This window comes from Mercurialis annua, linkage group LG4 (assembly GCF_937616625.2).
Source record: "Mercurialis annua linkage group LG4, ddMerAnnu1.2, whole genome shotgun sequence".
In the NCBI taxonomy this organism is placed as follows: Eukaryota; Viridiplantae; Streptophyta; class Magnoliopsida; order Malpighiales; family Euphorbiaceae; genus Mercurialis; species Mercurialis annua.
The window spans coordinates 41,303,937-41,323,122 of record NC_065573.1 but is presented as its reverse complement, the minus strand read 5'-3'; the positions used below and the strand labels follow the sequence as shown (position 1 = coordinate 41,323,122).

The 19,186-nt window shown below is 33.9% G+C and overlaps 4 protein-coding genes across 4 annotated transcripts; 1 reads left to right on the top strand and 3 right to left on the bottom strand.

Annotated features, from left to right (window-relative positions):
* Nucleotides 1–383: 383 nt before the first annotated feature.
* LOC126676464 (uncharacterized protein At5g39865) lies at nucleotides 384–1,618 on the bottom strand. The gene has a single exon (XM_050370674.2). The coding sequence runs from the start codon at nucleotides 1,492–1,494 to the stop codon at nucleotides 547–549; it is 948 nt and encodes a 315-aa protein (XP_050226631.1). The 5' UTR covers nucleotides 1,495–1,618; the 3' UTR covers nucleotides 384–546.
* Nucleotides 1,619–6,903: 5,285 nt separating this feature from the next.
* Nucleotides 6,904–9,086, top strand: LOC126677963 (protein IQ-DOMAIN 17-like). Its single transcript, XM_050372785.2, has 5 exons — nucleotides 6,904–7,269; nucleotides 7,343–7,573; nucleotides 7,655–7,864; nucleotides 7,941–8,063; nucleotides 8,162–9,086. The coding sequence occupies exons 1-5, from the start codon at nucleotides 7,174–7,176 to the stop codon at nucleotides 8,906–8,908; spliced, it is 1,407 nt and encodes a 468-aa protein (XP_050228742.1). The 5' UTR covers nucleotides 6,904–7,173; the 3' UTR covers nucleotides 8,909–9,086.
* Nucleotides 9,087–9,382: 296 nt separating this feature from the next.
* LOC126677964 (growth-regulating factor 8) lies at nucleotides 9,383–11,767 on the bottom strand. The gene is made up of 4 exons (XM_050372786.2): nucleotides 11,162–11,767; nucleotides 10,890–11,054; nucleotides 10,487–10,817; nucleotides 9,383–10,275 (listed from the first exon to the last, which is right to left on the bottom strand). Exons 1-4 carry the CDS (start codon nucleotides 11,334–11,336, stop codon nucleotides 9,615–9,617), a joined length of 1,332 nt encoding a protein of 443 aa, XP_050228743.1. The 5' UTR covers nucleotides 11,337–11,767; the 3' UTR covers nucleotides 9,383–9,614.
* Nucleotides 11,768–15,751: 3,984 nt separating this feature from the next.
* Nucleotides 15,752–17,459, bottom strand: LOC126677042 (protein BRANCHLESS TRICHOME). The gene has a single exon (XM_050371474.2). The coding sequence runs from the start codon at nucleotides 16,957–16,959 to the stop codon at nucleotides 15,964–15,966; it is 996 nt and encodes a 331-aa protein (XP_050227431.1). The 5' UTR covers nucleotides 16,960–17,459; the 3' UTR covers nucleotides 15,752–15,963.
* Nucleotides 17,460–19,186: the final 1,727 nt, after the last annotated feature.

The following is a 19,186-nucleotide window of genomic DNA, read 5'->3' as shown; positions in this document are numbered from 1 at the left end:
GGAATTGAAGCAAAGATTAGTTTCTGAGAAAGAAAATGAATCTCATATTTGGCAGTACAAGCCTCTAATCCTCCTAATTAGTCCATAATTCTCCATCTACCAGCTTATTTAACTCAAGGAAAAACAAATACGAATGCCATTTTAATTACTTTTATAGCAACTGTGATGTTAGTAGCATTGACACAGTTGAATCAAGAAATCAATAGAGTTTGGTGAGGAGAAAGGCAACATGAAATGGACTTGATCATGAAAGTTTGCTTACAATCTTTGTTAGAGAAAATTCGGAATCCAATTGATTCTCAAAGAGATTAGATGCTCTTTTCATTTCCTCATCTTTGCTAAGCTTCTCTAGTGATATATGTAAATCAGAGTCACTAACATAATTAACACAAGAAAATCAAATCTACTGTAGATTCTGATTAAAAGATCAAAGTTGAGAACAGAAAAATGAACGATCACTTTAAGCTGAAATTGAAACAAAGTAAATTGAGATAACTTACTTATGATGGATACCGAATCCTATGTAATTTATAAAGTTACAACTGTTCAAGCACAAAGAGGGCACAACACCAGGCCATTCTCATTGCAATCAGGGCATCTGACCACCACAGTCCTCCTCTGCTTCCGCCCAAACTCCTCCTCTTCCTCCTTCACAGCCATCACTAATTTAGAGCTTCCATTGCAAGAAAAACATGGCAAAAATCTCACATCTCCGCACCCATCGCACACATCCCCTGCTTTCTTCTTTTGCAAACCTTGTAATAGCTCCCCCATTTTCCCTTCCTCTACTATCCTCATCACCTCCTCAACCCCGCCTATGTACCTTCCTTTCACGAAAGCTCGCGGCGGCACCGTGGATTTCCCTCTCATCAGTTCTTTTAACTCCTCTCTAAACCCGCGATCCATAGACACGTCTCTCTCGCAAATTGAAACCCCAAAGCCTGCAATGGCAGACCGAACTGCATTACAAGCAGCATAAGTCTCTCTTATACCTCTCAATGTAGTGGTGTATATCACAACTTTGTCAGCCCCATTTGGAGGACACAGTTTTTCGAATCTATCAAGCGAACATTTCGTCATTTTGGATCCAAGAGGAGTAGAAAAAGATTTGAACAAATTGGGGTTGGAGTTTTCTTTATTATTACAAGCAAGGTCTTTCTTGATGATGGGAGAGAATCGGAAGCTGTCGGCGTCGAGACCGGACATGAGCTCCCAAGAGTTGATTGTTTCGGGAGGGAAATCGGAGCGGGGAGGTTTTGGATCGGACCAGAGTGCCTTGGGTTCGCAGAGAGGGCTGGGGAAGATTGAACCCAAGATGAAACGAGGCGGAGGAGTAGTGATCGGAGGTGGAGAGTGAGATGGTGAGGGCGGGTCGAGATTGAGGAGGCCATAGGTGGTGGATGTGAGCGAGACAATGTGGTGAGTGAATGCGGAAGAGCCGAGTTGAGTGAAGTCGTCTTCATTGTTTAGCAGATTAGAAGATACACATCCCATGACCAAGCTTGCTGCAGCTGCTTTTGAATTTCAAATTTGAAAGAGAGGCAAAACGCAAACAGTGAAGACTCACTGACTACTAAAAACAAAGGGACGGACGAAGAGAAGGCTTTTTACTTTCATTGCGAAATATGCTCTATAGTTATTTATTGGAGGCTCAGTTATTTGAAAAAAACCCCACTATTTTTATTTTTTTTGCTTATGGTTGAACCTTTTAAAATCATCAGTTTTATCCGATTTTAATTTCAATTACATTCATTTATTTGAATTAGAATGAAAAAAAGCTCAAATATATTTTTCATATTTGAAATTTTTTATGGTAAAAAAACAATTAGAACAATATAGAACCATTTGAATATATTTTTGAATTTTTTGCTCAAATTTGAAAGAAATGGCTATAATTAAAAATAAAAATTAAAAAATTAGCTAAAAATTAAAATTTTAGACCATAAATGATTTTTTTTTAAAATGAGATATTATTGAAGAATTAAGCCATTGATTAATAGTAGCACAACTTCCTTGATTAGATGTCCTAAAATACATGTCAAATTCATAAAATTTTAAATTTTGAAAGTTAATTTTTCAAAATTTTATTAATCCTCAACTATTTATTTCATGCGCCTCATAATATTAGATTTTAGATTTTACCTTATTTTAATGAAAAATTATTGCACACAACCGTTGCGCCATGTCATTCGTGCAACAAACCAATTGTGTGTTAGCCATGTGGAAAATTGAATGATAAAAAAATAAGTAATAATTAAAAGATTCCCTATCGCAAATGCTCATTGGCTTGATGTAAAAATGACGTGGCGCAACGGTTGCATGGGATAAACACTCTATATTAATATTACCACATCTCTAAATAATCATTTGCTAGTTTATCCTTATAATACTAAATTTATTTATATTGTTACAAAAGACATTAAATTGGGGGTTTTCTTTTATAAAAGGGAAAAGGGTCATTTATGCCCTTAACGTTTGGCTTTAGGATCAAATAAGCCCTCAACGTACAAAAAGGTTCAAATATGCCCCTAACGTCTTAGAAAATGAACAATCAGGCCCCTGATTTGGACAACCAGACCCCTAACGTTTCATTTATGCGTCAAAATTAGGGGTCTGGTTGTCAATATTTTAAGACGTTAGGGGCATATTTGAACCTTTGCGGACGTTGAGAACTTAATTGATCCGGGAGATAAACCATAGGGGCATAAATGACCCTTTTCCCTTTATAAAAATAGTTAAAAAAAATATTATTAAAAATTAGATCATATTCCACTAACAAGCTAATGTTCATTTATTTATTAAGATTTGTAAGAAGATGAGAATTAGCGGCGATATTAAATAAAGGCTTAATGGAATTAAAAATCACCAATTTCACCGTGTTTGACATATTTAACAAAAACTTTCTTTTTTAGCAATTTCAGACATGAACTTTCAAATTTTTATAATTCGAACCACCAGCTGAAATTCTGATTTGAGACTACCTATGTGGACATCGGAGCTACCACGTTATATCAATTTTCTCCAAGTGGATTTTTTTAATGAAAATGTATTATGTTAATTATATTTTTAAAAATTGTGTGATAATAAATAAGTGAATAATTCTATGGAGACACATAAAATTATTTTATAAAATTATAAAATTACAGTGAATCTAAATGCCATAAATAAATAAATGAAGAGTGTTTACTTTTAAATTTAGAAATATTTGATCGAGACAGGGAGCATAATGCAAGAATTTGGGCGCTCGAATTTATTTCAAACTGGAAAGAAGTAGACTCTGGATATATTTAATAACAAATGGACTGGCTAAAAAGCAACAACACTGGAATGGGATTCTCGCAAATTTATTTTGAACTTGAGTGGGTCATATTTACGATCTACACCATTCATTGTAAAATGAACGGTGTAGATCAAAAAAGTACAATTTTAATCAAATTAATCTACACCGTTCATTGTACAATGAACGGTATAGATCGTGAACATAACTCCCTCAAGTTCATTTGAACTTGAGAGAATCCCAATCCAACAACACTACAGTTGCTTTCTTTTAGATTGAATAACCTCAATTCGCAAGAGATCAATTACCAGTATATTTTCACTTTATCGTTAGTCATAAAATTAAATTTTTTAATCAATTTGTTTTTTATTAGCATAATAATTATTGTCAAAGATAACACGTCGATCAAATATAAAAACGAAACAAAGTAATTAAAAAAAACTAAATTTGAAATTAAACTAGCCATAAAATTAAAATTATGCTAATAGAGCATCGCTTGAAAGTTGAGAAGATAAATAGCCACTCAATTTTGTTTTAAATTAAGGGTGTCAATTTTTAAACTCCACTCGGTTGATTTACATTCCAAATTTTTGTAAAGTGACTGTATTATCCTTTCATTTTTAATATGTCGTTTCGTTGACTTTATTTATGTTTGCCAGCTACTATCATTTTTTTTGGATATATGATCCATGAGATTTTTTAAATGGTTTTAACTATTAAACGACATCTTTAAATTTTTATATTCTGACTAACTCTGACTCGAGCAACGTAAGCCCCTTGTAAGAGGCATCATTTTATTTTGGGGTTTTTATAATTATTAATTTTTATAGAGCAAAATTTAATCCGTTCACTTATTGCTATTAAATAAATTTTCATCACTTTCCATAATTGGATAAATAAATTATGATAAAAGAGAAATTCTTAGGTAGACTCGGTCTATCACGTCATCCGTAGACCAACCTATCACATTATGACACGTCATTAAAATAATGGCAATCTTGTAAATTCGTTTTTTACTTATGTACACCTTTGAATAGTAATATTACAAGATTGCCATCATTTTAATGACGTGTCATAATGTGATAGATTTGGTCTACGGATAATATGGTAGACCGAGTCTACATAAAAATTTCTCATGATAAAAATAGAGTAATTGTAGAATTCCTTTTTTAATTTTAGTGCCAAAACCACATTTCAACACTTCATTAAATTCATTTTATAATATTTGACCGATTTTATTTTTGTTATTTTTTCAATATAGGACACTTATCCAATATTTAGTTTTCATCATTTATAAAAATAATTTTTGTTATAGATTTGTATAAAATATAAGTTAAATTTTTCTGTAATTTTGAGATCCCAAGTTAAGTTTAGATCTAAATTTAACTATGTCTGGTTGATGACGGATTAATAATCAACTATGGACCTTTATTTTAAAATCCTTTACTGAAAACTCCTTAAGTTTTAAAAACGGTCAGTAAACCCCATATGCTATGTGGCAGGTTGGCGGTGCTCACTTAACTCCTTATATCAAAAAAAAATCTGTTAACTCTGTCAAAACTTGGGGCCAAGGCGTAGATGAGTTGCTAAGGCGCTCTTCTAGTTTAAGTGAGGTCGCGGGTTCGAACCGTACTCATGTATGCAGCCGTTTAAAACTTGGGGCCAGAGTTTGCCTCCCGCAAGGAACCTACACGGCTCGAGTGGAGATTAGTCTGAATGTGGAAGGCTTAAAGGTGTCGTCTCATAGTTGAGACCCGTTTAGGAAACCTCATGAACCCTGTACCAAAAAAAAAGAGTTAGTCACCCAAAAAAAAAAAAACGGCGACGCCATATCAGTTGACACCTCATCAAAAATCCAAAATATACCCTAAAATTTAATTAAAAAAATGAAACAAACCCAAACCACTCAACCCTTAATTGCCACTCTCGTTTTTCGACCACCGCCACCCACTGCAGCCTCCACTGTTGGAATTTTTTTTCTCCTCGTCTTTTTCAATATGTTTTTCGAATGAAGAATAAATCAAGTTTGTTCTAATGAGGTGTCAACTGACGTGACGCCGTCATTAATTTTTTATTTTTTTAGTGACAGCTCATCGTTTTTGACAGAGTTAACATAATTTTGGACGTAAGAGGTTTAGTGATTGCCGCCACATAATTTAAGAAGTTTATAAATTTAAAATTTAAGAGATTTACCGCAAGCCCTAAAGTGATAGGCCATGGTTGATTATTAGCGGTGGATGACTTGATGCTCAAATTGCATGTTGTAAACTACTTTAGCAGCAAATTTAAGGCGAAAACGTTGCAGCCATTCCAGGTTGAGGAATGAAATTTAAAACCAAAACCAATCAATGGAAAATTGTTGGAATATATAAATACAACATAAAATTAGGATAAGCAAGTCTTCAAGGAAATTAAAGGAAGGCCAAATACTGGGTACCGTTTCCTACTGGTAAAGCTATTCAGTTGATGCTGTAGACTCAGACTAATAATAGTAATACAGTAATACTCTCTTAATTACTCTCTTAATTAAATCAAAATAATTGATTACTTCCCCATCATTGTAGAAATTAGAGGGGTTGCACTGTCGATCTCACCAGCTAATGAAATGGAGCATGCACCACACCATTAAATTCATCCTTAAAAATCATTGCACATGGTTAAGATAATCGATAAATTGAATCAAAATTAATACTACCTCCGTGTTTATTTAGTCATCGCTTAAAAGTAAATTGTTAATATTAAAAATATGCTTTCTATATAACTCTATTTATTAATTCCAGCAGTGAAAAATTTAACTTTTAAAATAAATATTAACTCCAACAGTGAAAAATTTAGTTTTTAAAATTAAATTACTATTTAATAAAGTGATTTAATATGAAAGTTAAATTAAAAATACAATTATAATATCATATAGATATTTTACGGTGAAATTCATTAATAAATAAATATATTTTTCTAAAATTACAACTAAAATAGACGGAAGGAGTAAAATACTATAAATTACAAGGAATATCCACATGGCTTAGCGTAAGTAATTATTCAGCTATTTAAACAATTAAGCAGCAAACTGTTAGGTCGTGGGTTCGAATCCTGCCACAAGGGCTCCCCCCCTCTCCAAATTATGTAGAAAAAATAAATTGAATATTTAAAAAAATTAAAAAAAGAACACAATATTTTGTCCGTATAACAATTAAATATGGTATAAGTGATAAGCAGTAAACTGTTAGGTCGTGGGTTCGATTCTTGCCACAAGCGCTCATCCTCTTCAAATTATATAAAAAAAAATAATATTTAATATTTTTTAAAAAGAACACAATATTTTGTCCATATTGAAATGTGGAAATTCAGACAAGCGACACTTTTACTGGCCCGATTAGACCAAAGTATCAGAAGAGTTTTGACCAGTTCCCCGGCCCCTCAAACCCACGATTCCCAACTTGTTGAATTATTTAAATTTTGGTTAGTTTGGTGGCCTTCGAGGTGTTCTTCGCATTGCACATACAATTATACAAATACAATCGTCCTTTTGCAGATCATTCACAAGTCACAGCACGTGAACACCAATACGAGTAGTCAGCTGCATATTTAAGCCAAATACTATTAGCTCTCTTTTTAATGCACTTTGGATTCTTATACATGCATTAAAACCCTCATTTCCTCTTCTATCACATCATCAACTTCGGGCTCATTATTTTCTGTTTTATAAAAATCTCATGCCACTACAAAACACCTACGCATTTAGCAAATATATTGGAGCTCGTACTCTATGTCCGAGTCTGCCACAAATTACATCACATTCAGACTCTCTTTTCTTATCTAATTATTCTTTACTGACCAGTTTATATATTTCTACTTTACATACTCAGTTTTGATGTAATGTGATCAAACTTTTTGCTATGGGGAAGAAGAGTGGCACCTCATGGTTGACCATAGTCATTAGAGCATTCAGGTCTCCTGCTAAGCGGAACTATGAGCCAGAAGATGAAGAAAAGGTAAACTGATTGTTGAAAAGTTCAGCAGCACTGTTCCTTATTCATAGCTAAATATTTCTTTGTTTTTGTACAGAAAAGAGAGAAACGAAGATGGGTCTTTCGGAAAACCAGTAGCAACAATGATGTTCAACTTCAACAGTGTCGAGAGAAATCAACAGCACCTGCACCTGTGGCTCCTGTTTTAGACTCTGCAGTGGCTCATGCAACAGCCAAAATCAAAGTCATCAAACTCACTAGGCCGTCCAGTTTAGCTGGACAACAACGGGCTGCTATAATCATTCAAACAGCTTTTAGAGGCTATCTTGTAAGCAAAGCTAAATTCTTGGTTTACATTATGCATATGGATTCTTATAGGTCACTGATCAAAGATTCATGCTTATTGAAGGCAAGAAGAGCTTTACGTGCACTGAAAGGGCTAGTGAAGCTTCAAGCTCTAGTTAGAGGACACAATGTTAGACGGCAAGCTAAATTGACACTAAAGTGCATGCAAGCTTTGGTACGAGTACAGGATCGAGTTCGAGACCAACGTGCAAGACTTTCGCACGAAGAAAGCAGAAACTACTTGTTTGCTGAAGCAGATGCGAGGAGATCTCTAGTAAGTAATACAACTAACTTCATTATAGCATCATCATAGAATCAACTTTCTTTAGTTAATGGTGTTTTCATTACAGTCCAGGGATTTAAGCTCTATTCTGGATAATTGGGACGACCGCCCATATAGAATTGAAGACCAAACGAAGAAGGAAGCTGCCCTGAAACGTGAAAAAGCTCTGGCTTATGCCTTTTCTAACCAGGTTGGTTAATTTTCCTAAACTGTATCGTACATTTTGCTATGTGTAAGTCTAATTGATGGGCTAATCTAGTGATTGATACTTTGTTGACCAAAATCAAGATATGGAAGTCTAGAAGGAACCCATCAGCAGGAGATGAGAAGGAGATGGAGGAGAGAGGAAGATGGCTTGATCGATGGATGGCTACAAAGCAATGGGAAAGCAGAGGATCAACTGATAGAAGAGAAACCATAAAAACAGTAGAAATTGACACTTCAAGGCCTCAAGCTTATTCCACTAGGCCTCTGTCTCAAAGTTACCAACAAAAACAATCATTCTCTTATTTCTATCACCATCAATCACCCATTACGCCATCTCCTTGCAAAACCAAACCTCTTCAAGTGCGTTCTGCTAGCCCTCGATGCCCAAAACAAGAAAAATGCCATTCTGCAGCACATACACCAAGCCTAAGCTCCAGGTACCGGTATGCAATGGGTGCAACTGGGGTTCATAGTGCCACCGTTGCAATTCCAAATTATATGGCAGCCACCGAGTCTGCAAAGGCAAGGGTCAGGTCTCAGAGTGCACCGAGACAAAGGCCATCCACTCCAGAAAGAGAACGCGGTGCTGGTGGGGCATCATCGGCTAAAAAACGACTGTTGTATCCAGCTCCCGAGCCACATTGCAGCAATGGAATTGGATGTGGTAGTAGTAGTAGCTTTAGCCAGAGCCTGAGAAGTCCAAGTTTCAAGAGCGTGCCATGCGGACCTGTTGGAATGGAGCACCCATCAAACTGTTCATGGTATTCTGAAAGATTTGGTGAGCAGATATCCCCTTGTTCGACTACTGATCTAAGGTGGTTAAACTAGACAAATTGGATGAGACATACGAGTGTATCTGTTTAGAAGTTTATTTTTCATCTGATTTTTTTTATGTTTTTCCACATTTCAAATTCAAAATAATTGCCTTCATAATTCCTACAAACAATATAAGTTCATGACATCATATATAAGGATTGGAGAAACACTACTTGCATTGCAGTGATCAGTCACTAATTCCAATTTTTGATATTCTGCTAAGCGTTGAGATTTAGCATCCATAATATGTGTCAACATGACCTGAACATGATACTTAAGTGAAGAAAATGCTGAAATTTCCTAAAGTTTATTATACTACAGTCATTCATATAATATTGTAACTGAAATTTATACTGAGTTCATGTTGTACTTAAAAGAAAAAAGAAGTTCTATGTCATTCACACGAAGTTAATTCATGTAAAATTTATAAAACTACTGATACTTGTGTAAAACTGAAAAACAGGAAGAACCTAAAGGCGTTGGAGGTTAAAAGTTAAAGAACAAAAAACCAGGCACTAGGCCCGGCAATGCCCTGAAGCTCACATTCCTTGCAATATGTTGCTCCTCTTAGCTCAACCATTCATTTTGTAATACAAAATAGACAAAAATCAGAGTGGGACAACACTCTAGATTGCCGACTTTGGGGCTCAACGCTAGAGTCATCGGCTTTTAGCAAAAAAACATGCATAAAAGGAAGGAGTAAATAAACTTCAATTAATTAACTAGAATCATTAGTGCCAAAGCTGCTGCCATGAGAAGATGCCAGATTGGAATCAGCTCTTGCACTATTAGAAATGCCAAGGCACAAGGCTTCAGCTAATGGTCCACCAGGGGGTGAACTCATCCATGAACCATGGTTCATCATCCACTGTGGTCTCAGCACACCCACATCTTCCTTGTCCGAACTCATTATACCAAACCCACAGCTTGTTTGAGCATTTTCATTTTCTTCAACAGTTTCACTTCCACCAGACATTGACAACGTAAGAGTTGAAACTGGCGCTACTTTCTCACTTGAAGAAACCGAACACCGATCGTCGCCGATTCCACTACTACCGGTGCTCTCTCTCAATGCTGATGACCATGCATCTAAGAAATGCCTCGTCTCTTGAGCTTGTGTCTGGCTACTGTGGCTTAGAGTTGTTGATTTGGGGCTTAATAACAAACTGCAATTGTCATTTAAGCGATGTGCTTGCAATGAGTGTATGTTTTCTCTCAAATTCAAATATGAATTTGAGTCAAGTTGTCCTTGTCTGTAATCATACAGTTTTTCATCACCACCACCATCCTTTGTCCTGTCTTGCTTCAGATAAAGCCATTCTTGATTGGAATTACTAGGTACAGGAACTGTCTCGCCTTTCAAGAACCATTCCAAATTCCTTCACGACAAGGCAACGTTTATTAATTAAATATATCACAAAAGAGACAAAGAACACCCACTTGACTACCCAAGCACACAGTACCAATTTAATATTATGATAAAGATAAACAAACAAACTACTAAGTATAACTAACACACAAATTAAAATAACTTTAGTCAATGCATAACCTGAGATTCAGTGTCAACAGAAACAATAGTAATGAACACACCTGGTTTGATCAAATGAGGTGGGAGCAGCAGAGACCATTGCAGTTGGGGGGATTGAGAAATGTGAATTTGATTCAGTGGGGAAGTGGGATTTTTTATCAAGTAAATGTGAACTAGTAGTAGTATGATTGTTGGCCATGGAGTCAGTATGTAATTCCACAGGCTTTCTTGAACGGGGACGGCTCTTGTGAGAATGCCTCTCACAATACTTCAGGTCCGGAGCCACATCTCTCGAACATCTCCATTTCTTGCCATCCGTTCTTTTGCATCTCCATGGCTCTGGATCCGAGCCTCCACAGCTCGAAATCCCCAATTCTAACGACCCTTTCACACCTGAGCAACAAAACATGCATCATAAGCATGTGCAAAAGACTCATAATTTGAACAAGTAATGTCGAAATTTACCATAGGAGCGTGAGGGAGAGGTTCTGGTGATGGGGATGAGTAGTTCAGGAGGAACAGGAACAGCAGCCATCATGTACTTGTAAATTATAGTCTGCCTTTCAAGTTCTTGCCACTGAGCTGCCGTGAAAGGGACTCTCATATTCATCGATGACGGTGTCATTTCTCCTACATACCCACAAACACATCAAATTTACAGAAACTGTAGATCTCTACACTATTGTATACAGAGGATAGCAGGAATTACATTACAAAAAAGAGAGAGAGAAGTTTACCCGAGAGATAAAACTTTGACCTCGCAGCTACTACTGCATCTGTACCTAGCGCATTGTATATATCGCCAAAACCATGGTTGCTTCTACCGTAAAACATGGGCCCACCGCCAGCACCGCCATCAAAACCGCCACTAGAGAACTGAGTCGACCCTTGGTGATAATGATCACGAGACATAACTCTACAAGGTTCCTTAGCAGCTAATTCTTAAAAAACATCAAATTCTGTAGCCTAAACCCCAGTCTAAGACAAAAATAAATTAATAAAAAAACACAATCCTTCACTTAAAAACAAAAAATCTATTGCAAAAAAGGATATTTGAAACAGTTGTTGATAAAGCTAAGGTTGTATCGGTGCCGCCATTTTTAGCCATTCGGTTTTGCTTTTGCTTCCTTAGCTTCCAACATTCCTACTCCTTTCACAATACAGACAAACCCCAACATTCATCCTAACCTTTTACTTCCCGTTAATTTTAACGTTTTCCGATTCTTTACCCATGTAAGGTTTGATTTGATTGGCTTCAACACTTTTGACTTGTATATCGATCTGAGCTTTTACTGCCTGTAACTGGTTTTTATTTTTTAATTTGACTGGAATTGACCTGCTCTCTGTCAAAATATGTCTCTTTCCGTCCAACACACCGTCAAATCCATATATGGGAGTATAGGGGCATTTCAGGGCCCACATATGGGTTTCGTGAGGGAAGTGATGTGATGCAGTAACTAAATTATCATGGACTTCTATTTTAAGTTTGGGCCCACTTCTTAAATTCCTGCTAAGTTTAGCATCCACAAAAATGAATACCATATTTTAATTTGGATCCAGCTATTAACAATTTATTACTTTATTTAGTAATACGCATTATCCCCATGCATGGTTAAATTTATCTCATGTGTATAGTAGGTAAGTTGATGATTCTATTATTAATATCATTTATTTTAATCAATTATACTTCAAATGGACAGGTTTGAAAAAATATACATAAAAATTGTAGTAGCATTTACAATTGAGCAATGAATATCTCAATTGAGGGTAAGGCTATCTTTTGGCAAAAATATGAACTTGCATGTGTAATTCTATTTACTTTTATATTGAAATAACAAGAGAGTACCCGCCACAAGAAAAATTGAGCATCTAATAATTGAGCAATGAATCATTCTATTTTCTTTCAAATTTCGAACTATGTAATTTATAGTAAGACCGGTTTAAATATATATATTTAAAAAGAGTTTTTCTGTATAGTTTACAAACCAAACCAATTGGTTTGACCGCAAATCATTTACTAATTATAAATTTTATATACGTGTTTAATTTTTTAAATACATATATAGATATTTTTTATTTTTTATTTAAATTGATTGAATTGATAGTTGAACTAATTGAACAGGTAAAATTATTTAAAAATAAAAAATAAAAAACATTTAAAGACTTGATCCAGTGGCTAAGTTTTTATCATAATGTATGAGGTTAGGGGTTCGACCCCCAACTCTCACAAGCTTTGCCCGTTTAAAAATGGCTAATAAAAATAATTAACTTCTATTATCTTCCACCACTAATAATAAATTAATAGGTTTATTGGTTTGATAATTTGATTTTTAAAGTACTGGATGTATAACTATAGACATGGGCTCCAAAATGGGCAAGTTAGGAGTCATCGTAGATTGACCCATGATTGAACCTTACAAGACAAAGCAAAGGACGCTGGGCCCATATTCAAAAAGAAAGAAGTAGAGAAGATTAGGATAATACTCTATTTTCTAAAGTAATTTGATTTCCTACCTCAATAAGGAAAAGATAGAGAAAATACCTCATCATTCTAATACTTTTATTTTTTTACTCTAAAGCATGTTTATATTATGATTATACCTACTTTTTATTGATTTTTTACTCTAAGTATATATTTTTACTCTAACCATATGACAACTGTCATATTTTTATATTTCTTTCTTTTTTCTTTCTCTCTCCTCTCTCCTCTCTCTTCTTCTTCTTCTTCTTCTTCTTCTTCTTCTGTTCTTCGTCAATTTTTTCTTCTTTTTTATTTCTTCTTTTCTTCTCCATTTTTTTCTTTCTTCTCTATCGTTCCTTCATCGCTCCACCGTCGATCCACTGTTCTTTCATTTTTTTTTATTTTAGCGAACTTTTCTTTAATTCATGGCGATTATTGCGTTTTTTTAACATTCAGATATAAATAAATTACTCTTGATTTTTTTTTTCAATTTTAGATCTAAAAATCTGCATGAAAAAATAATATTATGATGAAAAAAACGATTTTCTGCACAAAAAACGATTTTCTGCAAAAAAACAGCATCTGATTATCATATGATTATCATAACACTACATAAAAAATGATTTTTTATAAAAAAAAACTCTCAGATTATCATATGAGTATCACTGTATTATCATAATGTTATCATAACACTGCATAAAGAAAGATTTTCTACAAAAAAAATTGATTATCATGTTGTTATCACTGTATTATCATCTCGTAATCATAATATAATCATATGGTACCGGGATGATAATGTATTATTGTACCTAAATGATAATGTTATGACAACGACATAATAATAAAATTATGATAACAGTATGATAATATGATACCTATAAGAAAAAAATTACATAAAAAATATGATAACGAGATGATAATGTGAAGAAAATAGTATTACAATGAAGTATAATAAGGTCATGTTATCATACTATTATCGTCACCTTATCATTTTATAATCATAATTTTTTTGTAATTGTTTTTTTCATACATGTATAATATTATCATACTGTTATCATACTGTTATCTTCACATTATCATCTCGTTATCATAATTTTTTTGTAATTATTTTTTTCATAGATATCATATTATCATACTATTATCTTTACATTATCATCTCATTATCATAATTTTTATGTGATTTGTTTACATATAGGTATCATATTATCATACTATTATCATAACTTTATTATTTTATTATCATCTGGTTATCATACTGGTGTCATGAATCTTTTTGTAATTCTAATTTAACGTACGTTATCATCCAGTTATCATAAGCTTACCATAATTCATTATCATCTAATTATCATACTCCAGTGTTATGATAACGACATGATAATCAGAAACTATTTTATCATACATTATCATAGATATTATCATATATGTAGCATAAATATTATCATCTCGTTATCATATGATAAAACATTATCATAGGACACTATTTCTGTAAAAAAAATTCCATGTAAGTATCATATTATCATACTATATAAGCTTATCATTATATTATCATAAAAACATTATTGTACTATTATCATTATCGTACATTTCTATTATCATAACCTTATCATAATCATATAATGTTATGATAACGATATATTAATACAGTGTTATTCATACGATAATCAGACACTGTTTTTTTAGTAAAAAATTAATTTTCTCTGCAGTGTTATGATACTTACATGATTATGCAGTAATGATACTCATATGATAATCAGAAGCTGTTTTTTTTGCAAAAATCGTTTTTTTGTGCAGAAAATCGTTTTTAATACAGATTTTTAGATTTAGAATTGGAAAAATTCAAGAGTAATTTATGTAGATCTGAAAGTTAAAAGAAATCGTATTAATCACCACGAGTTGAGAAAAATCGCTAAAATCAAATATGAAAAACGGCGGAGCGACGGCGGGATGATGGCGGAACAACGACGGAGCGATGAATTAACGATGAAGAAGAAGAGAATAAAAATGAAGAAGAAATAAAAATAAAGAAGAAGAAGAAGAAGAAGAAAATGAAGAAAAAAATGGCGGAAAAAAAGAACAGAGAAGAAGAAAGCCAATAGAGAGGAAAGAGAGAAAGAGAAAAAGAGAGAGAAAAAAGGAAAAAAAATGACAGTTGTCACTTACAAATCCCTAATAATATAGTTAGAGTAAAATAATAATAATGAATAGGTATAATTATAATATAAATAGGTGTTAGAGTAAAAAAGTAAATATATTAAAATAGTGAAGTATTTTTTCTATCTTTTCCTTGTTGAGGTAGAAAATCATATTATTTTTAAAAAGAGAGTATAATTCCTAATTTTCTCAAAGAAGTACTACGATAGTCGATAGGAAAAAAATTGTACCAATAATTTCTGAACTTTATTATTTTAGTGCGTAGATTTTTATTCTTGTAAAATTAATATTTTTACTTTTTAAGAATATATCAAACAAATTGAAATTCATTGAACTGCTAACAAAAATATGAAATAAATTTTAAAATTCTTCACACGCCATATATAAAAAATGTCGGTTTATAATGTATGACAAATCTACGACCACATTGTAGGGCTCAATATGTACAGTAGTACAATACAGGTTTGGAGGTCTCAAGTGGAAATGACTAATTAATTTTGGGTCGGTGAATATACTGATTCTGAACTAATGTCATATTGCCTTGTCTTGTGATCTTGGAGACAACCTAAAAATTCTGAGGATTGAACAAGTTTTTGGTTAATACTATTCTCTAATCAAAGTCAAACATGTGATTCTCTATGATAGTCAAGCATGTGAATACACAAAAGTAAAACAGATCATAGAATAAATTAAATGGCCTGAATTTTCCCAGATCTAAATCAAATTTTACTTGATTTCACTTCAGCCAAACTAATTGGAGTATTGATGAAGATGTACATTTTATTACACCCAACAATTACAAACTCAAAACATGTCTGCAGGATCTCGCAATCATCCAATGACTAAAATCAAACAATTCTTCAAACCAAACTTATCTAATCAAGCACAGAAATGAAAAGCAATGATGTATAAATGATTAGTTTTGTTTTAACTTATAATGAGATTGTTGGATCTGATAGGGCTCTTTTGTCTCAACAGAATCCTTAGCTGAGCCTTTTGACACTCAAGTTTTGTTCCCCAATGTCTGCTTTTTGATCCGATTGCTCGAACAACTCGAGGAAACTCCACAAACCCTTTGATTCCTCTCTTTATATGAGGATTTTCTGCTTCTGGTGATACTCTTCTCTGAATCGTCATTGATGAAACACTGCTAACATTATCATTATTACATGAAGATTTGTCGGTGTCACTCAAGAATAGCCTGTTAAACTTTCCTGACAAATTAGTAGCAGCTTTAGAAGCAATTGCAAATACAGGAGCAGTATTCTTATGATCTTCTTGATTCTTCTTCTTATCTTGTTCTTGATCAATCTTGAATGTTGAATTTTCTTCAGGTTCTGTTTGTTTATTTCCCTCTAACTGTAGCAGCTTTTCTTCGAACAGAATCTTAGCTTCAGCAAGCTTCATATGAACTCGTTCTTCTCTGAACACTTCAGCCATTCTTAACATCTTCCGTTCCTCTTCTATGTCTCGTCTCATGCGATCAATCTCCGATTTATCTAACGAAACTTCTTTGGCAAGCTGTTGACATACTCTCTCAAGTGCTTCTCTGTCTCTTTTCTCAGCAGCAAGTTCTTTGGCCAATCTTTTGTTCATTGTCTCCCCTTTCTTTCTAGCTTTTCTTTCATATTCAAGCTCAGCTTTCAATTCAACGATCTGGGCTCGAGCAAAGTCTAGCTCAGTTTCCATGATGGGTTTAAGAAAGGTGAGATCCCAGAAGGAAGCAGCGATCTTTCGAGCAGAGAGAGGAAGGTTTAGCTGATGAATTTGCTTATCGGATTGGTAATGGGGAATGTATTGGTGATGTAGCTGAGTGTGGTGTGAATTATAAAAAGGATTCTCGTACAGTTTCCAGGTTGGCTGTAGAGAAATGGATTGATACATAGAATGATGTTCTTTGCTATCGATCATCATCATCATCATCACTTTCACTTGCTGCAAATCTTCTTCTATTAATTTCTAAATCAGCCTTTTTTATTTTCTTTGGTTCTCCTTTCTGCTGGCTTTTTTCTTTTTTCTTTTATGTAATGGGGATTTGCCCTCTCAGGAAAGCAACCGAGGTAGGTCCATTGATGCTTCAATAAACTTGCTTTGAAGATATTGACTGTAAAAGGCAAAAAAGATGCCTCACTCACATGCACCTCAAGTTAATTATAACTAGCTACTAGAGGTGGTCTTGCCTTCCATTTATGCCTTTGATCAATGCATCTTTAGGGGTGTTAAAATGGATTTGGGTTGGCGGATCGTGTTCGTATCGTGACGATCCACTATGTTGATACAATTACGATAAACAAAAACACAATCCATCTATTAATCGTGTCGATACGAACACGACATATAAATTAAACGAATTATGCGTGTCAACCCGTATAATCCATTTAAATAATGGATCGGTTGGGTCTTACAAACACGACCTATTTAACTTATTTTATTATACATACCGATCATAATCATATCAATATGACATGTTAAGTAATCTATTATAAATAGCTCAAAATGGATCATATCAACATGAAATGCTGAACTCTTGTATTTAAATTGGTCATATAGATGACACCAACACTATATACACGACAATTTGTTTTTTAAGTAGTGTCATAAGCAGGTTGAACGAATTAGTTTGTCAATGAGACATTTTATGCCGTGTCATAAACGAGTTTATAACACGAACATGCTTAACAACCTTAACATGTTATTTTTTTGTGCTAGGAGAATTGTGTTCTGTGACCTATTTTGACACACATGTATCTCTGTGTCTCTATCCTTAATTCTCTATCATATAAAATGAAACTATGGTTAAGATGATAATTGAAATATGAAATGACAGTGGAGCTAGAATGCCTAGTCTGTCATAGAACAAGTTTCCAAATAATCTAACACACAACTGTCATCATTGAAGGTAAAATATTTCATCTTAATGTGACTACCACAAAGCTATAAGACAGCAGAAATCATTTCAGTGATGGACCAAAAGACTTTAATCAATTGAATGGGTTGGGTCAGTTCCTAAATATATTATCTGAAGCAGGGGACCCTCTACTAGCTGGAGAATTTACACTTTCTGGAATCTCAACGTGGCAACCTAATTATAAATCAGCATAATCGGCTAATATTAAAGATCGTGATCAAGTTCCAAATCTGATTAATCTTCAAAATTCAAAAAGTTGCTTCTCTTAAGATATAAAGGCATGTACTAAATGGAAAATTAATTAATGTGTGTTCGAAATTGGTTTGTTAGGTATAAATGGGACTTCTATGTAAGATGAGACCCGTATTCATAATAATCACACTTGTTTTGTCTGAAAACTTAAGAGAGAAAAGGCGTAATAGATTAGTATTTGGGGGTCCCAATCATTATGTATTCATTCTACATGGATGTCTTCCACTATGTTTGTCTCTATCATCAATCCAACAGAACTGTTCAATAAGCATAATCGGCTAATAATTTGCTCTGTACTCTATTTGCAACAATGTGTTATCATTGCCCATATTAAGTAAGAACCCAAAACCCTAGTTATGGGCTGGCTAAGAATTCCCTACACGTCCATCAACATAAAACTGCATTTCAAACTTGTATGCATGTCTGAGGTTCCAACTGTACCAAACTGGAACAAGGAAAACAAAGCTTCAGTTATGCATTGGATTTTTTTTTTTCAACGCATCCCCATAGGTTAAGCTAACACGTCTAGGTTTCGTTCTTGAAGACAAGGTTTTGGTCCACTAATCATAATTTTTACTTCACTAGCTAGGATGTTGTTAGTTAATTACTTCAGTCTCACAAACATGGCACAACAGGCTGAAGGTGAACAATTTCTGTATTCCTTGCAGTTGCACCATGAAGAACCCATGTTTCGGGAAACTTAATCTCATCCCTGTGCTGTGCTGTGCTGTAGTTAGCTAACTACATTAAACAGTTGATACAAATATCTGATACAGAACCTTCCTATCCAGAATCTACATACGAACATAAATGCAAACTTTTCCGGCTTTTTCTTCTGAAATGCTAAGCATCAAAATTACATAGATATATAAATAAACGGGAAAAACATCAAACAAAACAAAATCAACCATTTGCAGAACCACCAATTAAATTAAAGTTATAAGAAAATGTTAAGATGATACTACAATTACACGCTAAATGAAGCAAGTT

Excerpts from the sequence above, each read along its gene's own strand:
- LOC126676464 (XM_050370674.2), bottom strand. The coding sequence starts at position 1,494 with ATGGGATGTGTATCTTCTAATCTGCTAAACAATGAAGACGACTTCACT.
- LOC126677963 (XM_050372785.2), top strand. The coding sequence starts at position 7,174 with ATGGGGAAGAAGAGTGGCACCTCATGGTTGACCATAGTCATTAGAGCA. Across the intron at positions 7,574-7,654 it reads CAGCTTTTAGAGGCTATCTT|GCAAGAAGAGCTTTACGTGC; the intron begins GTAAGCAAAGCT and ends TGCTTATTGAAG. Across the intron at positions 8,064-8,161 it reads CTTATGCCTTTTCTAACCAG|ATATGGAAGTCTAGAAGGAA; the intron begins GTTGGTTAATTT and ends ACCAAAATCAAG.
- LOC126677964 (XM_050372786.2), bottom strand. The coding sequence starts at position 11,336 with ATGTCTCGTGATCATTATCACCAAGGGTCGACTCAGTTCTCTAGTGGC. Across the intron at positions 10,818-10,889 it reads CTCTCCCTCACGCTCCTATG|GTGTGAAAGGGTCGTTAGAA; the intron begins GTAAATTTCGAC and ends TTTGTTGCTCAG. Across the intron at positions 10,276-10,486 it reads ACCTCATTTGATCAAACCAG|GAATTTGGAATGGTTCTTGA; the intron begins GTGTGTTCATTA and ends CTTGTCGTGAAG.
- LOC126677042 (XM_050371474.2), bottom strand. The coding sequence starts at position 16,959 with ATGATGATGATGATGATCGATAGCAAAGAACATCATTCTATGTATCAA.